The 19929-nt window shown below is 34.7% G+C and overlaps 2 protein-coding genes across 2 annotated transcripts; one reads left to right on the top strand and one right to left on the bottom strand.

Moving 5' to 3' along the window:
* Nucleotides 1-1117: 1117 nt before the first annotated feature.
* Nucleotides 1118-12137, top strand: LOC120345800 (soluble guanylate cyclase gcy-31-like). The gene is made up of 19 exons (XM_039415354.2): nt 1118-1276; nt 1446-1529; nt 2069-2217; nt 2606-2797; nt 3218-3356; nt 3511-3633; nt 3869-3956; nt 4309-4432; nt 4714-4843; nt 5426-5572; nt 5859-5989; nt 6420-6592; nt 6880-7082; nt 7764-7834; nt 7993-8230; nt 8453-8585; nt 9312-9410; nt 9629-9831; nt 10137-12137. Exons 1-19 carry the CDS (start codon nt 1157-1159, stop codon nt 10995-10997), a joined length of 3408 nt encoding a protein of 1135 aa, XP_039271288.2. The 5' UTR covers nt 1118-1156; the 3' UTR covers nt 10998-12137.
* Nucleotides 12126-15760, bottom strand: LOC120345809 (collectin-11-like). Its single transcript, XM_039415366.2, has 3 exons — nt 14505-15760; nt 13840-14008; nt 12126-13249 (listed from the first exon to the last, which is right to left on the bottom strand). The coding sequence occupies exons 1-3, from the start codon at nt 14800-14802 to the stop codon at nt 12985-12987; spliced, it is 732 nt and encodes a 243-aa protein (XP_039271300.2). The 5' UTR covers nt 14803-15760; the 3' UTR covers nt 12126-12984.
* Between the last annotated feature and the right edge of the window lie 4169 nt (nt 15761-19929).

Raw genomic sequence — 19929 nt, 5'->3', positions numbered from 1 at the left:
GATCAGACAAATATGGGTCCTGTTCAATTGAGAATATACCGCAGGAGCAAACGGGTCACTGATTTATGCTAAAACGTCTTGTCGCTTCTATCTATCATTAATATTAGTTTTGTTTATTATTTATTCTACGTTTTGCTAATATTCTTCCATAATATATTCATATTTGCTTGTATTAACTACAATATCTATCAGCGCTGTATGGACAGTGTGAAATTTCTGTAAATGACAGGTGACATCAACATAGACACTGATGTCATTTTCAGATTTCCATCGTGAATCTGCTGTGAATCGATCGCGGCGACGTCAGCGGGATATAAACCGATGCGGCAAACTCGGGGAAATTATTTTATTTGGGAAGCTCAGGAACTGATTAGTAGAAAGAGACTTATTCCAATTTTGTGAACATTATTTCTTAGGTATTAGATATATTATATTGAATACTTGAACTATGGAATGTGGCATCATGACTGTAGCATACATAAGTGCAATGGAGTGAATTCAAATGTTGTTAGCAACTGATATTAATTTTCTTTCGTTTTTAGCTTTGATTAATAAGCAGACATTACAATTCAGGAATAGTGAAGCGGTGTCAATTGAAATCATTTGCTCGGCAAACAGGCATATCATTCGCAGCGCGGAACGTTTTACTCATATAGACTGTATTATGGTTACATATGGTAGCCATATACTATGATAAAAAAAAAAGTAGAAATTACTAAAATAAGTAAAACTCGAAGTTTTAAATGCGGTGTTGATGATGAAAAAGTAACTTAAAGGAAGCTCCGCTGAAAATATACTATTTTTTAACTATGCCACAATAAAAGACCGGATCTTCAAGATACAGATATACTCGTCATTATTAATATACAAGTTATTTTTGTTGGCATATTAAGCGGGGGAAGACTAAACTACAATTGTAACATCCTTTTGAGAACAAAAATGGCTATACGCAGTTGTACTGGGAAAGGCAAGTCGAGATAAACTAAATTTGGTCAGGAGGCAACGACACTCAAGATTCTGATAACTTACTTGAATTTTAAAAAAAAATGGCCAGAGTGCCGTAATTTACGCGAGCACGGCTTTGAACAGTTTGCTAACCGAATGTACTTTTTGCTAAAGATATTTTTAAATACAAATACTGCGAATTGTGATCAAAATGTACGGTCTGTTGCTTGAAAGCGTAGCGGACTGCGTAAAAGAGAAATGGGGTGAGACCGTTTGGGCATCTCTCGTGGAGCAAGCAGGAATTGGATGGGGTGGATTCTCTATTCATAAGGTAAGACTTGAAAAATGTTGTTGACTGTTAAAGTGAGTCCGTTTGAAGCAATGAGATAAGATCAAGTATATCGATAATTTGAATCTCAATAAAAAAATGAAATAAAGACTATCAATTTCATCCTACTTGAAAGTTTTTTTGATTGTTTAGTATCGATATGGTTTTTCAGGTATACAGCGATGTTCATATGGAAAGAGTAGCCCAAACTCTGTCGAAGATTCTGTTCATGAGCGAAGACGAGATCATGTTCAAGGTAATAGGGTCTCGATATAAAACAACTGATAGTTTGACTTCACAATTATCTAATTATATGCAAAACCAACGCCATGTACTGGTATTTAGCGGTAAAGAAGTGCTTAGTAAGCATTTACGATCGAGATTCATTAGGATTGTCAATGTTCGATTGTTTTTGACGATTTATTCCTATGTTAATATTGCGTTTATATAAATTTAGTAAACTGGGTATACTGTCTAACCAAGTGAACATATACTATTTCCGATAAGCATAAAAGCTAACGTTAAGTTATGCAAAAAATCTTGAAGCAATGTAGCACAAACTAGCGATAAAATAAAACAAGAAATCGGAAAATGTATATTACAGGCTAAAAGGTCGAAAAAACACTGGCCTAGATAATAACGAGTTGGTGTTCATTTGCAAGCACTCTTTAGTTTGACAATTGCAAGTTTTTAAACTACGAATTCCATGTACAATTTTAAAAAATCATTTCAAAAACGCCTATATATATATCTCATATATGCCATGTACAATGAACTTTCGTGCCAATATTACAGTTTGGCGCTCATTTCATGACTTTTGTCGCTGGATATGGATACGATCAAGTTACGAAAGTGCTTGGAAGGAAGTTGTGTGATTTTATCAACGGACTTGACAACCTACATGATTACATAAGCAATCTGTACAAGGAAATACGTCCGCCAAGGTAACTAAATCAACATTGATGAACGGTCAGAATACTTCTAACATGATTCCCATAACAAAGAAGCAATGCACAAATATTAATTCGGCGTTTATACTTAAGAAAAGCTACTTTTTCGAACAGCAACAATTTAGCAAAACTGTGCATAGGTCCATTTGTGTTCAACAGTTTATTCGATTGAAGGACAAAGTGCTGTTCTACTAAAATTCTACTAAATAAAATAAAGTGGAAATGCTGAAAATGAAAATATGGCGTCATAGTTATTTTACATTGGGGTTGAAGTTTGTTTGACCATAAAAGAAAATGATTTACAAATTGTAGAAATTGTTACGAAATCAATACAATATATATATTTCTCTTTTAGCGCGGAAAATCAACTTTTATTTTTCAGTTTTTATGTTGAAAAAGAAGATGATAAAGGCCTAACTTTCCATTATCATACTCCAAGAAAATATCTTCCATTCGTTCATTACGTTCGTGGAATGATAACGACTGCTGCTAGAATTTATTACAAAATGGCTGATTTCTCTGTAGCGGTGACAAAAGAAGAGCTATTGGATGGTGGGATGCATGCAATCTACAGGTAATTTTACAAGAGTAGGCCATATTACAATCGAAGTTAGGCGTAAATGATTATTGTACAGGATTGAGATTACTGTTATAACTCCACTTTAATATAATTTTAAATGATCTTAAAATAAATATGTGAGTTTGAACTATTTCATAACATAAGAATTGCGGCGGAATTTCTGACAATTTTCTTCTTCAAATGAGCTTTAATATATATATATGACTATCAAAACCCAACGCATACATATATGATACATTTTAATACGAGTTTTAATACGAAAAATTCACGTGTTCTCGAAACTCAGCAAACTCTACAGGGTGGTTTTAATATTAGCTACAACTAACGGTTGGTGCAGTTGGTTCCGAATCTTGACGTTATTAAGAACTAATCTCTGTGAAACACAATATATAAATCTCAAGTTGCATTTTTCAGAGTTACGTATACAAACAACAGTTTGGGTGTACAGGGACCATGGATGCCTGTTCTTCGGAAACTCCGAGAGGAAACACCGCTGACTGTACATAGTGATGTTTTATTCAATTCGTTTCCGTTCTCCATTATTTTTAGTGAGGTAAAAATTCTCAATCTTACATCTTAATTCAACCGTTTTGATGATGTTTCTTACGATCATCGTTAAATAAAACAGCACATAAGTTTTTGTTATTTGCTTAAAATAAGAACATTATTGCTGTTATAACGTTTTCTCTCCAATGTATTTTATACAGAGTATGGAAGTACTTAGTTGTGGAGCTGGAGTTGTGAAATCTTTTCCAACTTTAGTGGGAAAAAAGATCACGGATTTCTTCGTTTTGACCAAACCGTTTGGCATCTCATTTACCTGGGATTTTGTAAGTTTTGTAATAATTGTTCGAATACGTTTATAATAATTCAAAAAGTACCTGAGAAATACAAAGTAGTACCGGTACAAAGTGAGACTTTGAAAAAATATCGAAAAAATTTGAATTTCGAGATAGTGGATGAATCGAACTGCTATAGAATGAATCAAGGTATACCACGACTCGTTCATTTGATTTACTAACGTTGTTTAGTTTTTTCTGTGTGTTAAACAAGTCTATCATTTAGATGAGGAACCGACCGTTGAACGTCCTGGTTGAGATGACATCAACGGTGGCACTGTGGACTGAATATGAAGAATACTTACGCTCACAGGGCAAGTTGAATTTGTTGTTATTGTAGCAAATACAATGTTTCAAGTTTTGCTTGTAGGTGTTTGGTTATTCACTCTCGCTGCGAAAAACACCAGATTAATTCGAAACGTCACCAAATTGATTTTTCAGCGCGCGGAAAATAAATCGTGCACCAGATCCTTGCAACAATAAACGTATGCTGAAAAAACGGCTTGATATGAATTAAAAAAAAATATATATATAAATAAATAGATATCCAATCTCTACGAAATTGAATTCTACTATATATATAAATATGTATTATTCATTTTTGTTTGTGAGAAGGTATTTATAATTTTACGCTATTCAATTTTTTCTCTCTTTTTCTTTAAACAGAAATACTTGACCCCGAAAATGCACCACCCCCACCGAACAGAACCGATTCACCACCATTGAAACTACGTGGCACCACCGCTTATTTGAAAAGCTGGAATTCTGTTATTTTTATGTGTACTCCTGTGTAAGTACACCATGCAGTGACACAAAAAATAAGTTCTTGTCGATTTCTGTCCATATTAATGGATGAACGTATGTACGTTCTTGTTTTGAAAATATAGATCAAATATTGAAAGACATAGAAAACTAATCACTATAGTAATCACTAAAGTTATTCAAAAGGAAGTTATATATATGCCTAGCATATGAGAAATGCGGATCCCACTCAAATATGCAGATTTAGTTTTTAATGAATTTCAAAATATACAGTTTACAATATATATATTTCTAATAACCAATACGCAGATTTGAGAGTTTGGACACGATGAACGACATTGGACTCTACATAAGTGATTTGAGTTTCCAAGACTCTGTTCAAGTGCTGTTAGTTGCTGGACCTCAACAAAGCGCAGAGCTTAAAATAGCGCTGGATATGGTAAGTCTTTGGGTATCTTACAACGAACTTGAGTACAGGCTCTTGAATGGGTACTCCGGTAGAGTGTGTACCAGGTTAGGGTTAGGCCATAATTTTATTCCGATTTCTCTTATTTTAGTTCTATTACGAGTTCGGGAACTGCCTATGTTATCCAAGTGCATATATACCCTGTTCATAGGCTTCCGTCCATTTACACAACTAGATGTAAAGTAGGCTAACAAAATTAGTTATCTCCATATTGGTACACACACTTCTGGAGCGCCCTTAAGTGTTCCCATCGTTTGACTGTTCCTTCTTTAATTCCAAACAACGGGCAGTACAAGCAGCAGGTTGTAGCAATGGATCAGTCTAATTTGGAATGGCATACATCTTATTACAACTGTGGTAACAATGTCTTCAGGCTATCTAATCTGAGGTGTCAAAATTATTTATCAATGTGGCAAGCAATTGTCCGCACATCATTATAACCCCGTCATTACAGTCCATCATCTTCTCTGAAAATATTATCTAAGAACCCTTGAATCTAGGAATGCTATATCGAATTGATTTCGTTCAAGTTGGATAAATAATACTAAATTCTAGGAACAAGCTAAAAATTCAAAGTTGGAAGAAACACTTGGAAAGTTGGACACGGAAAATAAGAAAACAGACGCTCTTCTCTTCTCTATGATTCCAAGAGAAATTGCAGAGAGGCTGAAGAAAGGAGAGAGTCCTATAAATATCGCCGAAGTGAGTTCAGATTTGCTTTCTTTAATTTTTTCAATACAATATTTATCACTCATATTTTTATTATAAGTTGCAAACATGATTTTACTGTCTTGGAGATAAACTTCATATTTGAAAATGTATAAGTAAGTTTTCTCACGTTAACTTAGATTGTGGCCCAAGCATCAGACAGGTCAATAAATCGACGACCCAAGACCGTCATCTCTAAATGATTTTCAAGTCCACATTATGACAATATGCTTTTCTTTTTATAATGGAAGTTAACCTCCTAATTTGCATATGTATACAGACGTTTCCAGACGTGACTGTGTTGTTTAGTGATGTAGTTGGATTTACTAACATTTGCAGTCGAATAACACCTATGGAAGTTGTTGCAATATTGAACCAGATTTACACTGTTTTCGATACACTCAGTGAAAGGTATGGTTTGTGATTTTGAAAAACTTTAAAATATTTTAGCTTTATTCAACTAAATTAAAATGCTCAACGGGTCACGAACAAACGATTATATTTTTAATTGATCAACGTTTGTGAAATGGAAAAAAATTCGGCTTTGGCGGGATTTGTCTCTTCGCTGAATATTTTAGCTACGAATAGCTGGGGGGAAAAGACGACTGAAGAGCTTAAATAGATGTTTTGTTATTCACTTTCTTTATTGGCGTTATTATACGTGAGGTCATTCAAATAGCGATTGATGGCTATTACAGTTACAATCGAGGCATATTCAAAGCCCAGCATTCCGCAATATGGTTCGATGTGTGGTTTTATATGTATTTGTTATATTTTGACCTTCTTCTCTGTTGTTGATCAGAAAAATGCTTTCAAACTTAATTATACAAATCAAACATAGGTATGAAGTTTTCAAAGTTGAAACTATTGGCGACGGTTACATGGCTGTTTCGGGAGCACCTGTGCGAACCAAGATGCACGCTCAGCATATTTGTGATATGGCACTCGAGATGCAAGCTGGAATTCGACATTTGAAAGATCCGTGGACGGGATCTCCAATAAGGATTAGAATTGGCAAGTTATCTTTGTAAAATAGTCAAGTTTTTTCTGGAACTTGTATATATACTTATATTAATGCCACGCCAGTCTTTATAGACCGCTAAGAGCTTTCAATTATTTGTAATCGAGTAACTTCTATTCTATGTAGGATTTCATTTGGACCGACCTTGTATTAGAAATAAAGTATTACAAGACTTGTAGCTAGTTTTACTTGAATACAATTGAATACATCTTATGTAGTTTTAAATTGTGCCGCGAGTATCCAGTTTGCAATGATGTAAAATATCTCATTCATATCAAAGGTATTCATTCCGGAGGTGTGGTTGCCGGCGTTGTTGGGCAGAAAATGATTCGATACTGTCTGTTTGGAGACACAGTGAATACTGCATCAAGAATGGAAAGCTGCGGGGAAGGATGCGAGATACATATCAGCAAAACTGTACGAGATAGACTGGTTGTCACAGGTGCTTATAAAATCGAGGATCGTGGGATGATCTATATCAAGGTAATACAAAGATATGATTTAGTTAGAGAAATGATAGCTATGGTCTTGAGATAAAAAATTTTTTTTCAAATATTTTCTAACAGTGTATTCTCTAACAGTGAGTGTTTCTCAACCTATGTGGCGCGACCCAAAACAGGGTCGCCTGAAAATTTTCTTGTGTCGCTTGTTTTTTCATTGAAAATCTAGAAGTTACTAATTTTATTCCATAGTAAATTTTATTGTGTATTTAATATTTGGTATTGAAGTGCTGCTCAGTAAGAATTGCATCTGTAGGGAGTATCACTGCGTAAAAAGCATTATTTTGTTTAAGTGAAGCCATGCGTCGATTTCGATTTTCGATGATGGCAAACACGCGCAGTTTTCTCACTTTGAAGTAATTTACAGGGAAATAATTGTTATATAAAATTGATTGTTTTATTTATTTTTTTTTTAAATTTGGGTCGTTTGAAAAAAAAGTTGGGAACCACTGCTCTAGCGTCCTACATTTGCAAATGTACCCTATCTTAATATTAGGGAACCTGGATGTTTGAGGCAAAAATGGAATAATGATATGGTATTGATATTATCTTTTAAAGGTTTAGTAACAAATAGTGGCCAGTATATACTTTGTTCAGCAACTTATAATAAACCACAGTATCAATCAACATAATTATCTTACGACGTGGAATTCTACTTTTTCAGGGGAAAGGTCAAATGAGGACTTATTGGCTCAAAGGAAAAACAATCAAAACTAACAATTCAACTGGACAAAGGTTATTATTAAAATCATTTGATATGGATTATTGCCATCAAATTTTCGGTAGTCTTATACTGGCATGGTTGCATCGAAAGAATTATCATAAATTTTCTCTCAGATTAGAATTCACACAAAAATTGACGTTGAGTATAAAAACTTTTACAAATATTTCAGTTTTATGGAAGATTTGGTGTCTCAAACTACCGGAGTTAGTCCAATGGATCAAAAGAAAGCATTAAAGATTCTGCATCCAGTTTTAGACATTTCTAACGTGGATTCCAAAAAGTCGGAGAGTAGTGCCGTAAAACATACGAAACAGCCAAATTGCGATCGTCCTTTGCATACACAGATGATGGTATCATCGGAGCAAGGATCTGGGAAGCCTGATGACTACAAATCAGAAAAATCAATGGTACGTAGTTTCTAATACTTTAGTTTAAATATAAACAATAGAATTTCTGTCAACTTTTCAGCAGTTTTTTTATTGCTTCTCAACCTTTACCACCAGCTTCTACAACCGTTTCAAATGATTGATACATGTGTCACATTGTGGTGGTGAACGTGGGATCTCGGTACAAACTCTTCCTAAAAAAATAAGCATTTACTTCTGAACATATCTTCAAATAATTTTTAGAGTTTTAGACAAGCTCTTGAAGAAATTGTGGATATCCAAACAAAAGAGATAGCCGCTTACCAAGAGGGACATTCTGTCGGACAATATAATTATGATCAATCCAAAACCAGTGGAGAGAGTCGAATGTTACTTTGTAAGTAGTTGAATTTTTTTCTAATTTGCACCCAATACTCATAATGCCAAAATGTGAAATTAGGTATATAATAACTATGGCTTAAATAATCACAAAATGATTTCATTCCCTGATGTAGCGATTGATATTGAGAAATGTATTGGGAAGGATTTAATTGTAGTTTTGAACAAGTAATTTTCGACTGTAAATATCCTATGCTAATGGTGAAAAGTACTTTTTATAATAAACTCGCATTTGATATTAAATCATCTATGGCAACATCATAAACATTTAGTGTTTTACTCGATTTACACCAGTCAGAATTTACCCAATAAATTAGCGTATATATCCGTAAAAATATTATTTTCTTTCCGTTATTTAACATAAACTGTATTGTAAGACCTAATTTAAATTGTCATAACATGGCGTTATATTACACGCTTAACGACGCGATAGCCCAATGCGCCATCACCCTCAAATACGATCGATGTAAGCAGTGAAGAGTAATTTCTAGTCTTTATCAAATTAACCCTCTGCCACTAATTCTACTACCGAATTGTTTATCTTTTTTAGTGCAATTGCAAACCATTTGATAAACGTTTACGTCCCGCATCCATAGAATTGTCTATAGAAAGCTTATAGAACGACTATTCAAAGTTTGATTTTAGTAGCATATTAGACATGGGTGAACGTGGCATCACTCCCAATTATCAAAACTTGACAAATTGTCAAATTCACACATTGCAGCAATACGTGAAGCAGAGGGAGAAGCCACGGGTATGATTCCGTTTGAAGAAGAAAAACTGCAATACGATTACCACTGCAAAAACGACATCAACCCACCAGGTATGACACAGTATTCGAACAAACTTGAGCTAAATTCTGGTGCATGAGTAAGGAAATCCTTTCCTGGAATATACATTTATATAGAATTCGTTTACAATCATGTAAACGAGACGTGGTGTTCAGGGCACAAATTTTTCAATGTAAAATTTTTATTGGATTCGTGACTTGTCATAAAAGAAAATCTCTACTAATAGTAAATATATTATATTTCACATCAGAACTGATAGGACCTCAGCACGGGGGAAAGACATTTCTTCAAATCACAGAGGGAAACCGTGGCCTGAAAGATAATTTAAATGTGATAGCTTCTACGATTCAACAATCCCAAATGAATCTAGATGCTGTTCCCGCGGAGACGAAAGGACGACAAACAAATTTTATGCACACTGATGAAAAATTGAACCATAGCAGTGCGACACAGGTAAGTTTTATTTTTCGTCCATTGAATTAAGTTGTGAGCTGATCTGTTGGCGTTGTCGGTTTGTTTGTACATCTAAGTGTATTTTTATATAACATCCTATTTTTACGTGTTCATGAAATCCATTTCTACTTTGCCAGGCAATCAGGCATCACCATTTTTCTGAATGAGGCTATTTCATAGTTCTAATACTGCGATAAATGGAAAAAATCTTTCCCGGTAGACTGACCAGCATAAGTAGAACAACTTGCTATCAATACGTCGAGCGATGTTATACTATGTTTAGGTCTGAATACATTGTATTTCAGGTACCGAACAACTTTTTTCCCGACAGTACGGGCGATAAGTCTAATCGTGGCGGGTTGGATGTGGTTGAAAATATAAATAGCGCTTCGCGAAGAAACATTCAAGGCAATCAGTGTATGCCCGACAACACAGCAATCGACATTCTTGCAACAATGTCGTCTAAGTCTAAAACAGAAAGTTCACCCGAATTAACAAGAAGCCCAATTGCAATCAGGTTAGGAGAGATTTACGGAAAACCTAAGGTAAGTGACAACATCAAATCTCCTAGACCTCGAGCACCTGCAACTACGCTCCAACTGATGAACGAAGAAGAAATTTGCAAGTCTGTTACAATTCAACCTGCTCCGCCTTCTAAAACTGGACCAGACAAAACAAACAAAATGAATGGAATTGGAAAAATTGGAGGAAAGGTCGAAAAATCTACGATCAAGAATGATTCCGGATCTGATGAACTTCCTGATCCTCCCCGATCGATTGGCGCCCTCAACATACTTGCAACAAAATATCAAAACAACCAAAAACGTGATGGAAGAAAGGCGTACATAAGCCCTTCTAAGGCGGAATATCGTGTCAGTGATGAACACCTCAAAAATGAGCACGCAGTCAGACAATCTCCTTGCATAAGGTCTGATCCTTCTGCTAATTATCACTTAGAACAAGCATCATTTAACAGAAGAACAGCTGGGAAAAGCACCTCTCGACCACGCCGTAAAAATGTTGCACCAGAGGCAATAACCGTCATTCGACGAAAAAAATCTATCTCATTATCGGAAGAGGTTAGACAAGAAGATTCACCAATGAGACAAAGAAAAACCAAATCTGCAAACATGGAACGGCACTCAGCCGTGTGTGTCATTTGCTGAGGTGTTGAAATTTAGTAAAAAAGTTGGGACAAATCAAAATAAGGATTTTCTAAAATGTTATCTATAACGACTAATACAAGTAATACTTGTTGTTAACACAATATAATCAATTGAAATATTTCAATGTAATTACTGGAATGCTTTTTGTAATTATGAAATAAGGCTGGTATATTCAATATCAATCGTCTACTTTTATACATGGAATTAAAAAAAATTTTCAATGCGAATCACAGTTTTTGTTTATATAAATCGCGTCACATACTTTTCTCATTCGTAGTTTCTAGCTGAATAATCACTTTGAATGAAGAATCCTTTTTAGAAAATTAGTAACGTAAGAAAAAAGTATAGAGATAGTCAATGTATGTGTGTGTTGTCCTTTATGAGTGACCGTTCAATACAACGTGATGTCTTTTCATTTATTGTCATTTTCATATGTGATTTGTATTATCAATATAATATTTTCCACTCGTGATATCCCGTAACGTATTTATTCAAAATAACCAAGTCCAACTCGTTTGGAAATACATTTATATTTGGCAACGCAATATTAAAATAAATGAGTAGTTTTTTGTTTATCTTGAAAACATGTAAAAATCGCGCCATTTACTGAAATTTTTTCTGGAAGAGGTTCCCGCACTAAACTTCATAAAATCTTGTGGATTCAATTTTCAATTACCCCTCAAATATTTATAATCACTCATGGCGTTTAGAATTTTGTTTTAATCCTACTTCTAAAGTCACCAAAAGTTATAATACCGTAATTGAATTACGCTCCAATTGCAATGTTGGTGAAATTTTAGTCGGGTTTCTACAGTTCTTGCTTGGAAGTAAAGTGAAAGATTTCACTAAAAAAATCTTTTGATACTCTTATGTTTTGTTTTCAATTTTAATGTTGTTTTTATATATTGTCGTCGTATATCAAAACTATTAACATTCTGGCTGGTTGGGAATCTTGATGTTTTTTTTTTCATTCATATTGGGTAATTGGATTGGTCTCTGTTTCAGATAAACTTTTCGCAATTGTATGTGTTCATGACATCATGTGACTTGCATTGTTTGGTCACAATTATCAACAATACATACACGTGATTATTATTTCTTTTTCTCAATTTGAAATAAATGTTTGAATGTTGTCTCAAACGCCTGGTAATAATATGACACAGATTAAAAGTAGAGCAAGGAAATTGCCTATCAGATCGCGGCTTCAATGCAAAAGTATAGTATCCGAATGAGAGCCTGAAGACTTTTAAAAGATGAGAAAAAATAAAACCCTCAGTAAAAATTGTGGAACATTCAAAAAATCACATAACAACGAGCATAGAATTTACAAATGTTATATTCATTTGAAAACGTACAGAGCAAAATGTCAGTGATTCCGAATTGAAGGATTGTTAAGTAACATCCTATTTCAACAAAGATAAAAGGGCACAAAAATTCGTCACAAATTAGCTTGCAGATTTAAGTATATTCAAGCACATCGAATTTTTCGAATTTCAATCTTAATAACATTTTGCAACTTTGAAACGGTATGAATCTCTGTCTGTTTAAGAATTTTAACGTTCATAACGATCGTTGGACTCAAAAGAGCAGCGCCAAGCAAGCTTGAAGTTATATTGATAACGTCCTAACTTCGAGAGGTTATATAATACGTTTAAAAATATGAACTCGTGCAATGTCTCACAAATTAATTTTTAATTAAATTTTTCTTTTTCTTAAATTTTAACTTCAATTATTACTTCAAATCAGGCGAAAAGCAATCCGCTTTAAAGTTGTTCGCTGTTCAGTGTAATCAATTTTTATTATGTATTTATTGTTGAAATAATTGTTATTACCCTAAAAGAAGTTCTAGTTGAAAAGTTCTCTAAAAGAAATATTCTATGTTTATTTCCAATCAATGAATATGTCGATTGTAAATTGAACAATTTTTATGCCATAAAGGAGTAATTTCCTGAAAAACGGAGTCTTATCTCATTTTACCAAAAATCGGCTACGGCTCATATTCACAAACATAGCGAGTTGGAACCCAACACGGTACGTCGTTCAATACGACATCTCCGGTAGACTGTCGAACAATATACATCTGTGCACAATCCTCATTTCCTCCTATATTGTTAAGTTCATTGTAACGCCACAAGGTATCTTTTCGTCTTTTGGCTTCATGCACTCCATCTGACCAAACCCATTCCCCCTCTTCTTTGATGTCATCAAAACCCACATATAAGGCAAGTGGGGGTATTCCTACAAGAATCTCCCTGTAAATAAATAAAAAGGACGTATTAGTTCAAAGCTTCGATGATTTGCTATCGTTAGGCAAAACGATTAAATTACTTTCTACTCTACTTCAAAGAATAATTCGCTGGAGATGACAATGTTTATTAAGGTAAATGTGGGCAATTTCAACCGAATTTTTATTTTGTCATCTCCTCACATAATAAAGTCAAGCATACTGCTATATAAAATACACATATAAAATATCTTAATTTGTATCGAAAATCTCTGTTGCCGAGACATAAATTTTTTAGTAAATACAGCCTTAAAATTGAAATTATGCCAGTATTTTGTCCATACAAAGTATATGGAATGTTGGAAACGTTAAAGGAGTTGCCGAATAGGTTTCGCATGAGGATATAGTTTACTAACAGTGCTATATTTCACAATGTTTGAAAAGTAGAAATCAATATATACACATTTTGAATTTTCATGAGACATAACTATAGTGATTACTTGGACCTCCTGAAGTAAGCGCACCAAGATGGCGCACAACCTGAACTCAAGTTGTGTACCAGGTTCGGGTTCAGGTTATGCGACATCTTGGTGCGCATACTTCAAGAATACCGATTACTTTCTAATAGTGTGATTTCGAATCCCCGTTGATGCCAGTCTTGCGTTTTCCGCTAGACATGTTGATCTTGCTCTCTCGAAGGGGAGCTGGTCCTGCGATAATCGATACCAAAGTCCGTTTTGAGCCTCTTTCCATTCGAAGAACTCCGTTTTAGAATATTTTTTGTATTCTTGGAAAAACAATAGAACAAAGATCAAATATATAGATACGAAGCTCCAATAACTACGTCAACGAGACTGCCCAACTTTCAACGATGTACTCACAGACGCGCGCTGTGTTTGTTTCATATATTTAAATGAGACATTTATCTGGCCCAGGCGTCGTTCAATTTACTCAATCAGTGAGACAGGTACTAACTATTTTGCGTTTGGTTCAGAAATTAAAATTTGTTAAAACTGTATAACAATGTGAGAATTATGTACGACATTGTATTTTCTTCTATTTTTTTTTCTGAAATTGTATAATGTTATAAAAATCCATATTACTACGGCTTTTCAGTATTTTCAATTAGGCATCGTTGCCCAGTTATTCATTTCATGGTTGCTTGTGAAGTTCATTATCAACAAAGCTATTTTACAAAAATAATACAATCTCACACACACAAATGTGAACAAGTTACAAAATGCACCTATATGTTTTGATTTCAAATCAAGTTACATACTCACCCAATAGGTCTTCATGCAAATGTTCAAGCTGAGATTGTAACTCATTGAAATCATCACAATCGCATGATACACCATGTGGTCCTGGGTTACCCTGCTCGCCTTTCAGGCCAACCGGGCCTACTTCCCCCATTGTCCCTTGGCATGTGTGAACAATATTGAAGTGGCTCAAAGTATTTTCTATATTGTCATCACAAATTAAACCACATGTTGGGCATTGAAAAATGTCATTCGATGAAATAATGATCTGCACACAGTTTATGACTATCAAGAATAGCGAGCGAAATTCAGCCGAATTCATAATTTTTCGATGGTTTTCTTTCGGTTCTGAAATTTCATTTTATTAAGAATTAACTGCTAAACACAAATTTTTATTTTGACTAATTAATACCCAGTTAACACCATTATTGCGTATGGAGAATAGAGTACGTCAATATTGAAACTTGAAGCACAGAAAAATTTCTTACACGTGCACAAATATTCAATTGGTACCAGAAATGCTATTATACGTAATGTATATCAGCTTTTAGCAATCAATAATTTTAAAAAGAGGCTGTGTTGATGATCCATTTATCATCATTACAGCAAAAGAAAGACCAAAAGAAGCTCGCGAATGGTTGTCCCCCAATCCAGTAAAATATATGTGTACCATCACTCTGATTGAAAACAAGGGAGCGATGCTCAATAATATACGGAAACAAAAGCCAAAACGAATTAGTATGAAATCTTTTACAGTATCGGTAGTCTGACCTCCAGAACGGAACGTAACCACGGCAAACAGTTTATAAGTTATTAATCTTGATTACTTCGAAGTGATAATCGAATTCCATAGAGCCACAGATTTTAATGAAATATTGAAAGTAATAGCCTTCTAGCGACAACAACAAGTTTTATTCATTGACAATTTCAAAGCAATTGGTCCAGAAAAGCGATTTTTCACAACAACAACATAATAATATAATCACAAAACAATACATTTCGTATCCAATAACAAGCTCAATCTTATGAAGTATATTATGTTGGGTCAATATATAGGGCGACTTCGTATAGCTCATATAAAAATAAAGCCTTATGCGCAGCAATATTAGTTTGCAATGTTCTATCTGTACTTTTTTTCCTTTTTAACTGTCAATCTATAGAAGCTCGCTTTCAGTAAACTTATAAAAATTTTATCTCATAAAAAGCAACTAACAAATCATATTCCATAATATTAAAGTTTGCAATATGCTCCAATGAGATTTTGTTCATTGGAACGTCTATACTCGATCCACACTTGCGATCCCTGTTGCAGACATTCGGTAGAATGTGAACATTTATAGGGTTTGAGCCAAATTCACCTAATTGAGGATGTACTTCAAATCAAGTATTGCAGCGTTGTACTTTTATATTTTATTAAATGCCTTTGTTTAAACTCAACTTTAATGACCTTATGACAAAACTATACATTCGGTAGGGGTATTTTACAGCTTTCTTGTCGCAAACTCTCGGCGATATAGCCTATAGTCCAGTGTTTTTAACCTGGGTTCGATCTGTAACTTCTGCTGTCTTTGCTTTCTAATTGAGCGAATTAGATAAGTATCTGACTCCAAAAACAGAATATATAGTAGGTTACGTGTTCAAATTGAGATATCTGTTAATTTTATATAACAGTAAGGATCTGACCAATTTGCCTGTAAAGATTTTTATTTCCACGGATAATATATCACAATAAATTTACTTACAATAAAACACACTCACAATCGTGAAAACCAAGTCGGTGATGAATTAGCATTGTTGTATAGAACGAATTGAAATAGAAAAAGCCGTGAAAACCACGATCAAATGTCTATTTAAACGGTAACATCTTTTTCATCTCGCTCGCCAAAAACGGTACCTTTCTTTATTATCCAAAAATCTCGTTTCCCACGGAGCAATTTTTGCTCATATCTAGAATGTTCGGTACCCTTCTTACAATAATTACACTTGTTTATAGGTTACCTGACATGGGAAATATCCATTTTCTCATACACGAGAAAGATCTAGACTCAATATTTCGAATGATCTAGAAAGATCTCTTCAATATTTCGATTACGTCAATTATTATATAGAATTTGACTTCCATTATCCAAATTATTGGTTAATTTGTTACAGATCGAACCCCTGGGGTTCGGTGAAGCAGTACCAGGGGTTCGACGAAGGCCCTGTGAAATTGTTGTGTTTTACGAAGTATTTATATTTCCGAGCCAATTAAATATGCAAAAATAACTATAATTTAAAGCAGATATCCACATTTCAACATTCAGATCATTTATAGAATATAGCTTATTTATGTGTAGTATTGCGCAGATAAATAAAGACCCGTTAATGAGAGACGTCACGCGCTTGGATGTACCTCCGTGTGACTTCATTTTTTAGAAGCTTCCTAACTTCCAACTTCCAATTTTCAGAATAGAATATTTCATGGCGGAGCTTTGCGTGACAATATCAACACCTGTCGACGACCTTAATATAGCGCTTATACATATCGTATCTCTGTTCGGAAGCAATGGGCAAATGCTTTTATATCTATCTGAAAGCAGGGTTTAAATCTGTAATGTGTATGCCTTGAGCCACCAATGTTTTCGATAAAGTATCTCAGGTTCTGAATCACCAATGTTTCAACTTCGCTTTCGCCGTTTTGCGCTTTTCCATCGGCACAACTTTTTTAACAAAAAGGCGCTCCAGAAGTATGTGCACCAAGATTTCGCACAAGCTGAACCCTAACCGGTACACACATACTATTTTTAGGTTGTGCGCCAATACTTCTGGAGCTCCCAAAAAAAACATCTTCTTGGCAACGAGGTCTGGACCGTCCGACACCATTGTGACATAACATGGTCATTCCAACACGGCGATTTGATATCTAAGATTACACCGCAATTTTCAGAGCGGTTCAACGTTTCTTTTCTTCTAAAACTCTTTGCAATTCCGAGGAGTCTTTTTTGTGAATTATGTCATTCAAGAAAAGAAATTGGTCTGATGAATATGTGAAGTATGACTTCACCTGCTCAACTGAACGCGACTCGCGAAAAGGACATGAAAATTGTGCTCATTTTGAAACTAAGCATTGTATCTTCCAGTTGGTCACCGAAAAACAGCAGCAAAAGTGTCAATGATAAATTTAATGAATGAATAAAATCTACTGTTTGTTGCAATCTATTCTGCCACAAACAATGGCACAACTAGTGTTTTTTTCGGTTGACACTCTCTTGAGAAAGCATGCCCTTCAAATTTAACCCGAAAAAAAAACCTATGCCCAACAGTAAGGTAACGAATGCATATTATTCTATCAACTGAAGGCAGTTAGATATTCTATAAATTTGTACAAAATTGGCTTACCCCTAATAAGTTCAGGTTGCAATTTTAGTTCAAATGTTTGGGGTTCGACACAAGATTGCGGAATAGCGTTCGGCAGGCTCACGAAGGTTAAAAATCACTGCTATAGTCAATCATACAATTGTTTACTTTTTTAGATCTGCTTGAACTGAGAAGCGAAAAATTACTACTTCCTTCAAAATCTGCGCTTGATTAATTACATCGAATGGTGTAAAACTGTAAATTATACTAATAATATGGTCTCCAACTTGTCGTCTTATCATAGATGAAGTAATTATAATTGAAAGCTGTAGTAGTACTAATAACTTTTGTAGCAAAGCTGCAAACATGAAAAAATTCGCAAAATATGATCAGAAAGTTTCGGGATCGGGGTCGATACTCAAATTAGTCGATGACATTATCTGAATTTAAGTCAAACTCCCGGTGGATGTACAAGAGAGTCAGACGTCTGTGGATCGCAAATAAAATATTACCTACAGTGAAATTGCCATATATATGAGTTACTAGAGTTCAACTTAATATTTATCACGCCCACGAAATGGAAAGTATTTCTAGAACGGTAAATCTATTGCCATCGTTCTCTTGTTTTGTGTTAAAACAGGGCCCGGACCGTCCGTCAATGCGCCTCAAAAAGACTTTCCTAGTTAAGCAACGCGCGAGACGATAGTTTACTTAAGATTTAGGAAAGGCTGGGTAGCTAACACGGTACGTGATAATGGCATAAAATGGTTGACATTTGCCAGCGGTAGATACCTTTATTATTTCGCGTTGAATGATTTGTGTTGGCGTCGCTGCTTCGAATATATCAGATTTATCCAAATATCATTTTACGTCATGTCCATCAAAGTATGTAGGCTTTTGTCCAGAGGGGAAGGTAGCGGTAATACCTAAGCACAACACAGCTTTAATTATCAGTTATAAAGTCTGCACCATTGTTTGGAGCTACAAACCTAAAAATATGCCCAGATCGAAGGATCATTCAACGGAATCGGTATGTGATTGCTTTAGGATTTTATTTGCGGGCCACCATTGTTTGCGCTTCAGATACTTCATACTTGTATTGATCTGGTTAGCACTAGCTTTGCTAGGTGTGCAATTGAGGCCTTGTCACGTTTCCGTTGTCAGTGCAAGTATAACACAAACGTCATATTTTTTCATGTATTTAATTTAAATATATATTTTACTCTGCAGCGTTTACAGATATTAAATTGTTATTATTAATTTTTATTTTCGTGCAATGTTCAAAACTTATTAAACGAATAAAGAAACGTGTCAAATAATCGGAAATGCATGATATTGGGTTTTGCTTTGCCTACTTTCTAATGCTGCAACAGGTCGCTCGCGTGGTGAACGGTATATTAGCTTTATAGCTATATAGGCGCTAAAGACAAATAATATCGATTCGCTCTTACTTATTATAATAATTTAGCGGCCTATCCCGCAATATATTCACTGGTTAAATTATGCGAGCAATAGTTATTCGTTAGTCGTAATTTTACCAATATCAAAATATTCAGAATTGTTTTGACGGTCTAACTCAAAATTGCTCCATAGTCAAGGTTTATGTATTGTATACCGAAAGTACACATAATATATGACTTTCATATTAAACTCAGGGACGAGGAACGACAATAAAAAAGCTTGTTCATACTGACCATCATTGTCCTTTCTTCTTGCTATGCGGGAATAGGTAACAAGTTTGCAACCCTGTGATTTGAGATTCCAGCCTCTAATTCAGCTGGAGATTAGTGGGATAAATTGCTCATTACTTCAGTTGCGGCCCTCAAAATGCCATCGATTAAAGCGACCTTACATTCATGTCTCTGAATCTATGGGAAAACCTGGACTACTTTTAAATATGAATAGAAAGCTTTGTGCTAGATGCCAATTGGCTACATTATCTTCTAGCCAATGTTATCATTTCCTTTACAGATACTGCGACATATCAGTCATTTGTTGTAGGATAAACCATGTAAAGTTGCGGCAAAAATGTATGCTACACGTGTATCAGGACGTTTTTAGGACTCAAAAATGACGCGAAATAAACAATGCATAGCATGATCAAAACTAGACT

The sequence above is a fragment of the Styela clava genome, chromosome 1 (genome assembly GCF_964204865.1).
Source record: "Styela clava chromosome 1, kaStyClav1.hap1.2, whole genome shotgun sequence".
In the NCBI taxonomy this organism is placed as follows: domain Eukaryota; kingdom Metazoa; phylum Chordata; class Ascidiacea; order Stolidobranchia; family Styelidae; genus Styela; species Styela clava.
This window is presented reverse-complemented; position numbering and strand designations above follow the sequence as displayed.

Bases quoted from the DNA above. Each gene is read 5' to 3' on its own strand.
- LOC120345800 (XM_039415354.2), top strand. From the start codon at position 1,157: ATGTACGGTCTGTTGCTTGAAAGCGTAGCGGACTGCGTAAAAGAGAAA. The intron at 1,530-2,068 runs GTAATAGGGTCT...CCAATATTACAG, and splicing joins AAGACGAGATCATGTTCAAG to TTTGGCGCTCATTTCATGAC. The intron at 8,231-8,452 runs GTACGTAGTTTC...AATAATTTTTAG, and splicing joins ACAAATCAGAAAAATCAATG to AGTTTTAGACAAGCTCTTGA.
- LOC120345809 (XM_039415366.2), bottom strand. From the start codon at position 14,802: ATGAATTCGGCTGAATTTCGCTCGCTATTCTTGATAGTCATAAACTGT. The intron at 14,009-14,504 runs GTGAGTATGTAA...TGTTTTTCCAAG, and splicing joins TTTGCATGAAGACCTATTGG to AATACAAAAAATATTCTAAA. The intron at 13,250-13,839 runs GTAATCGGTATT...ATTTATTTACAG, and splicing joins CGAAATCACACTATTAGAAA to GGAGATTCTTGTAGGAATAC.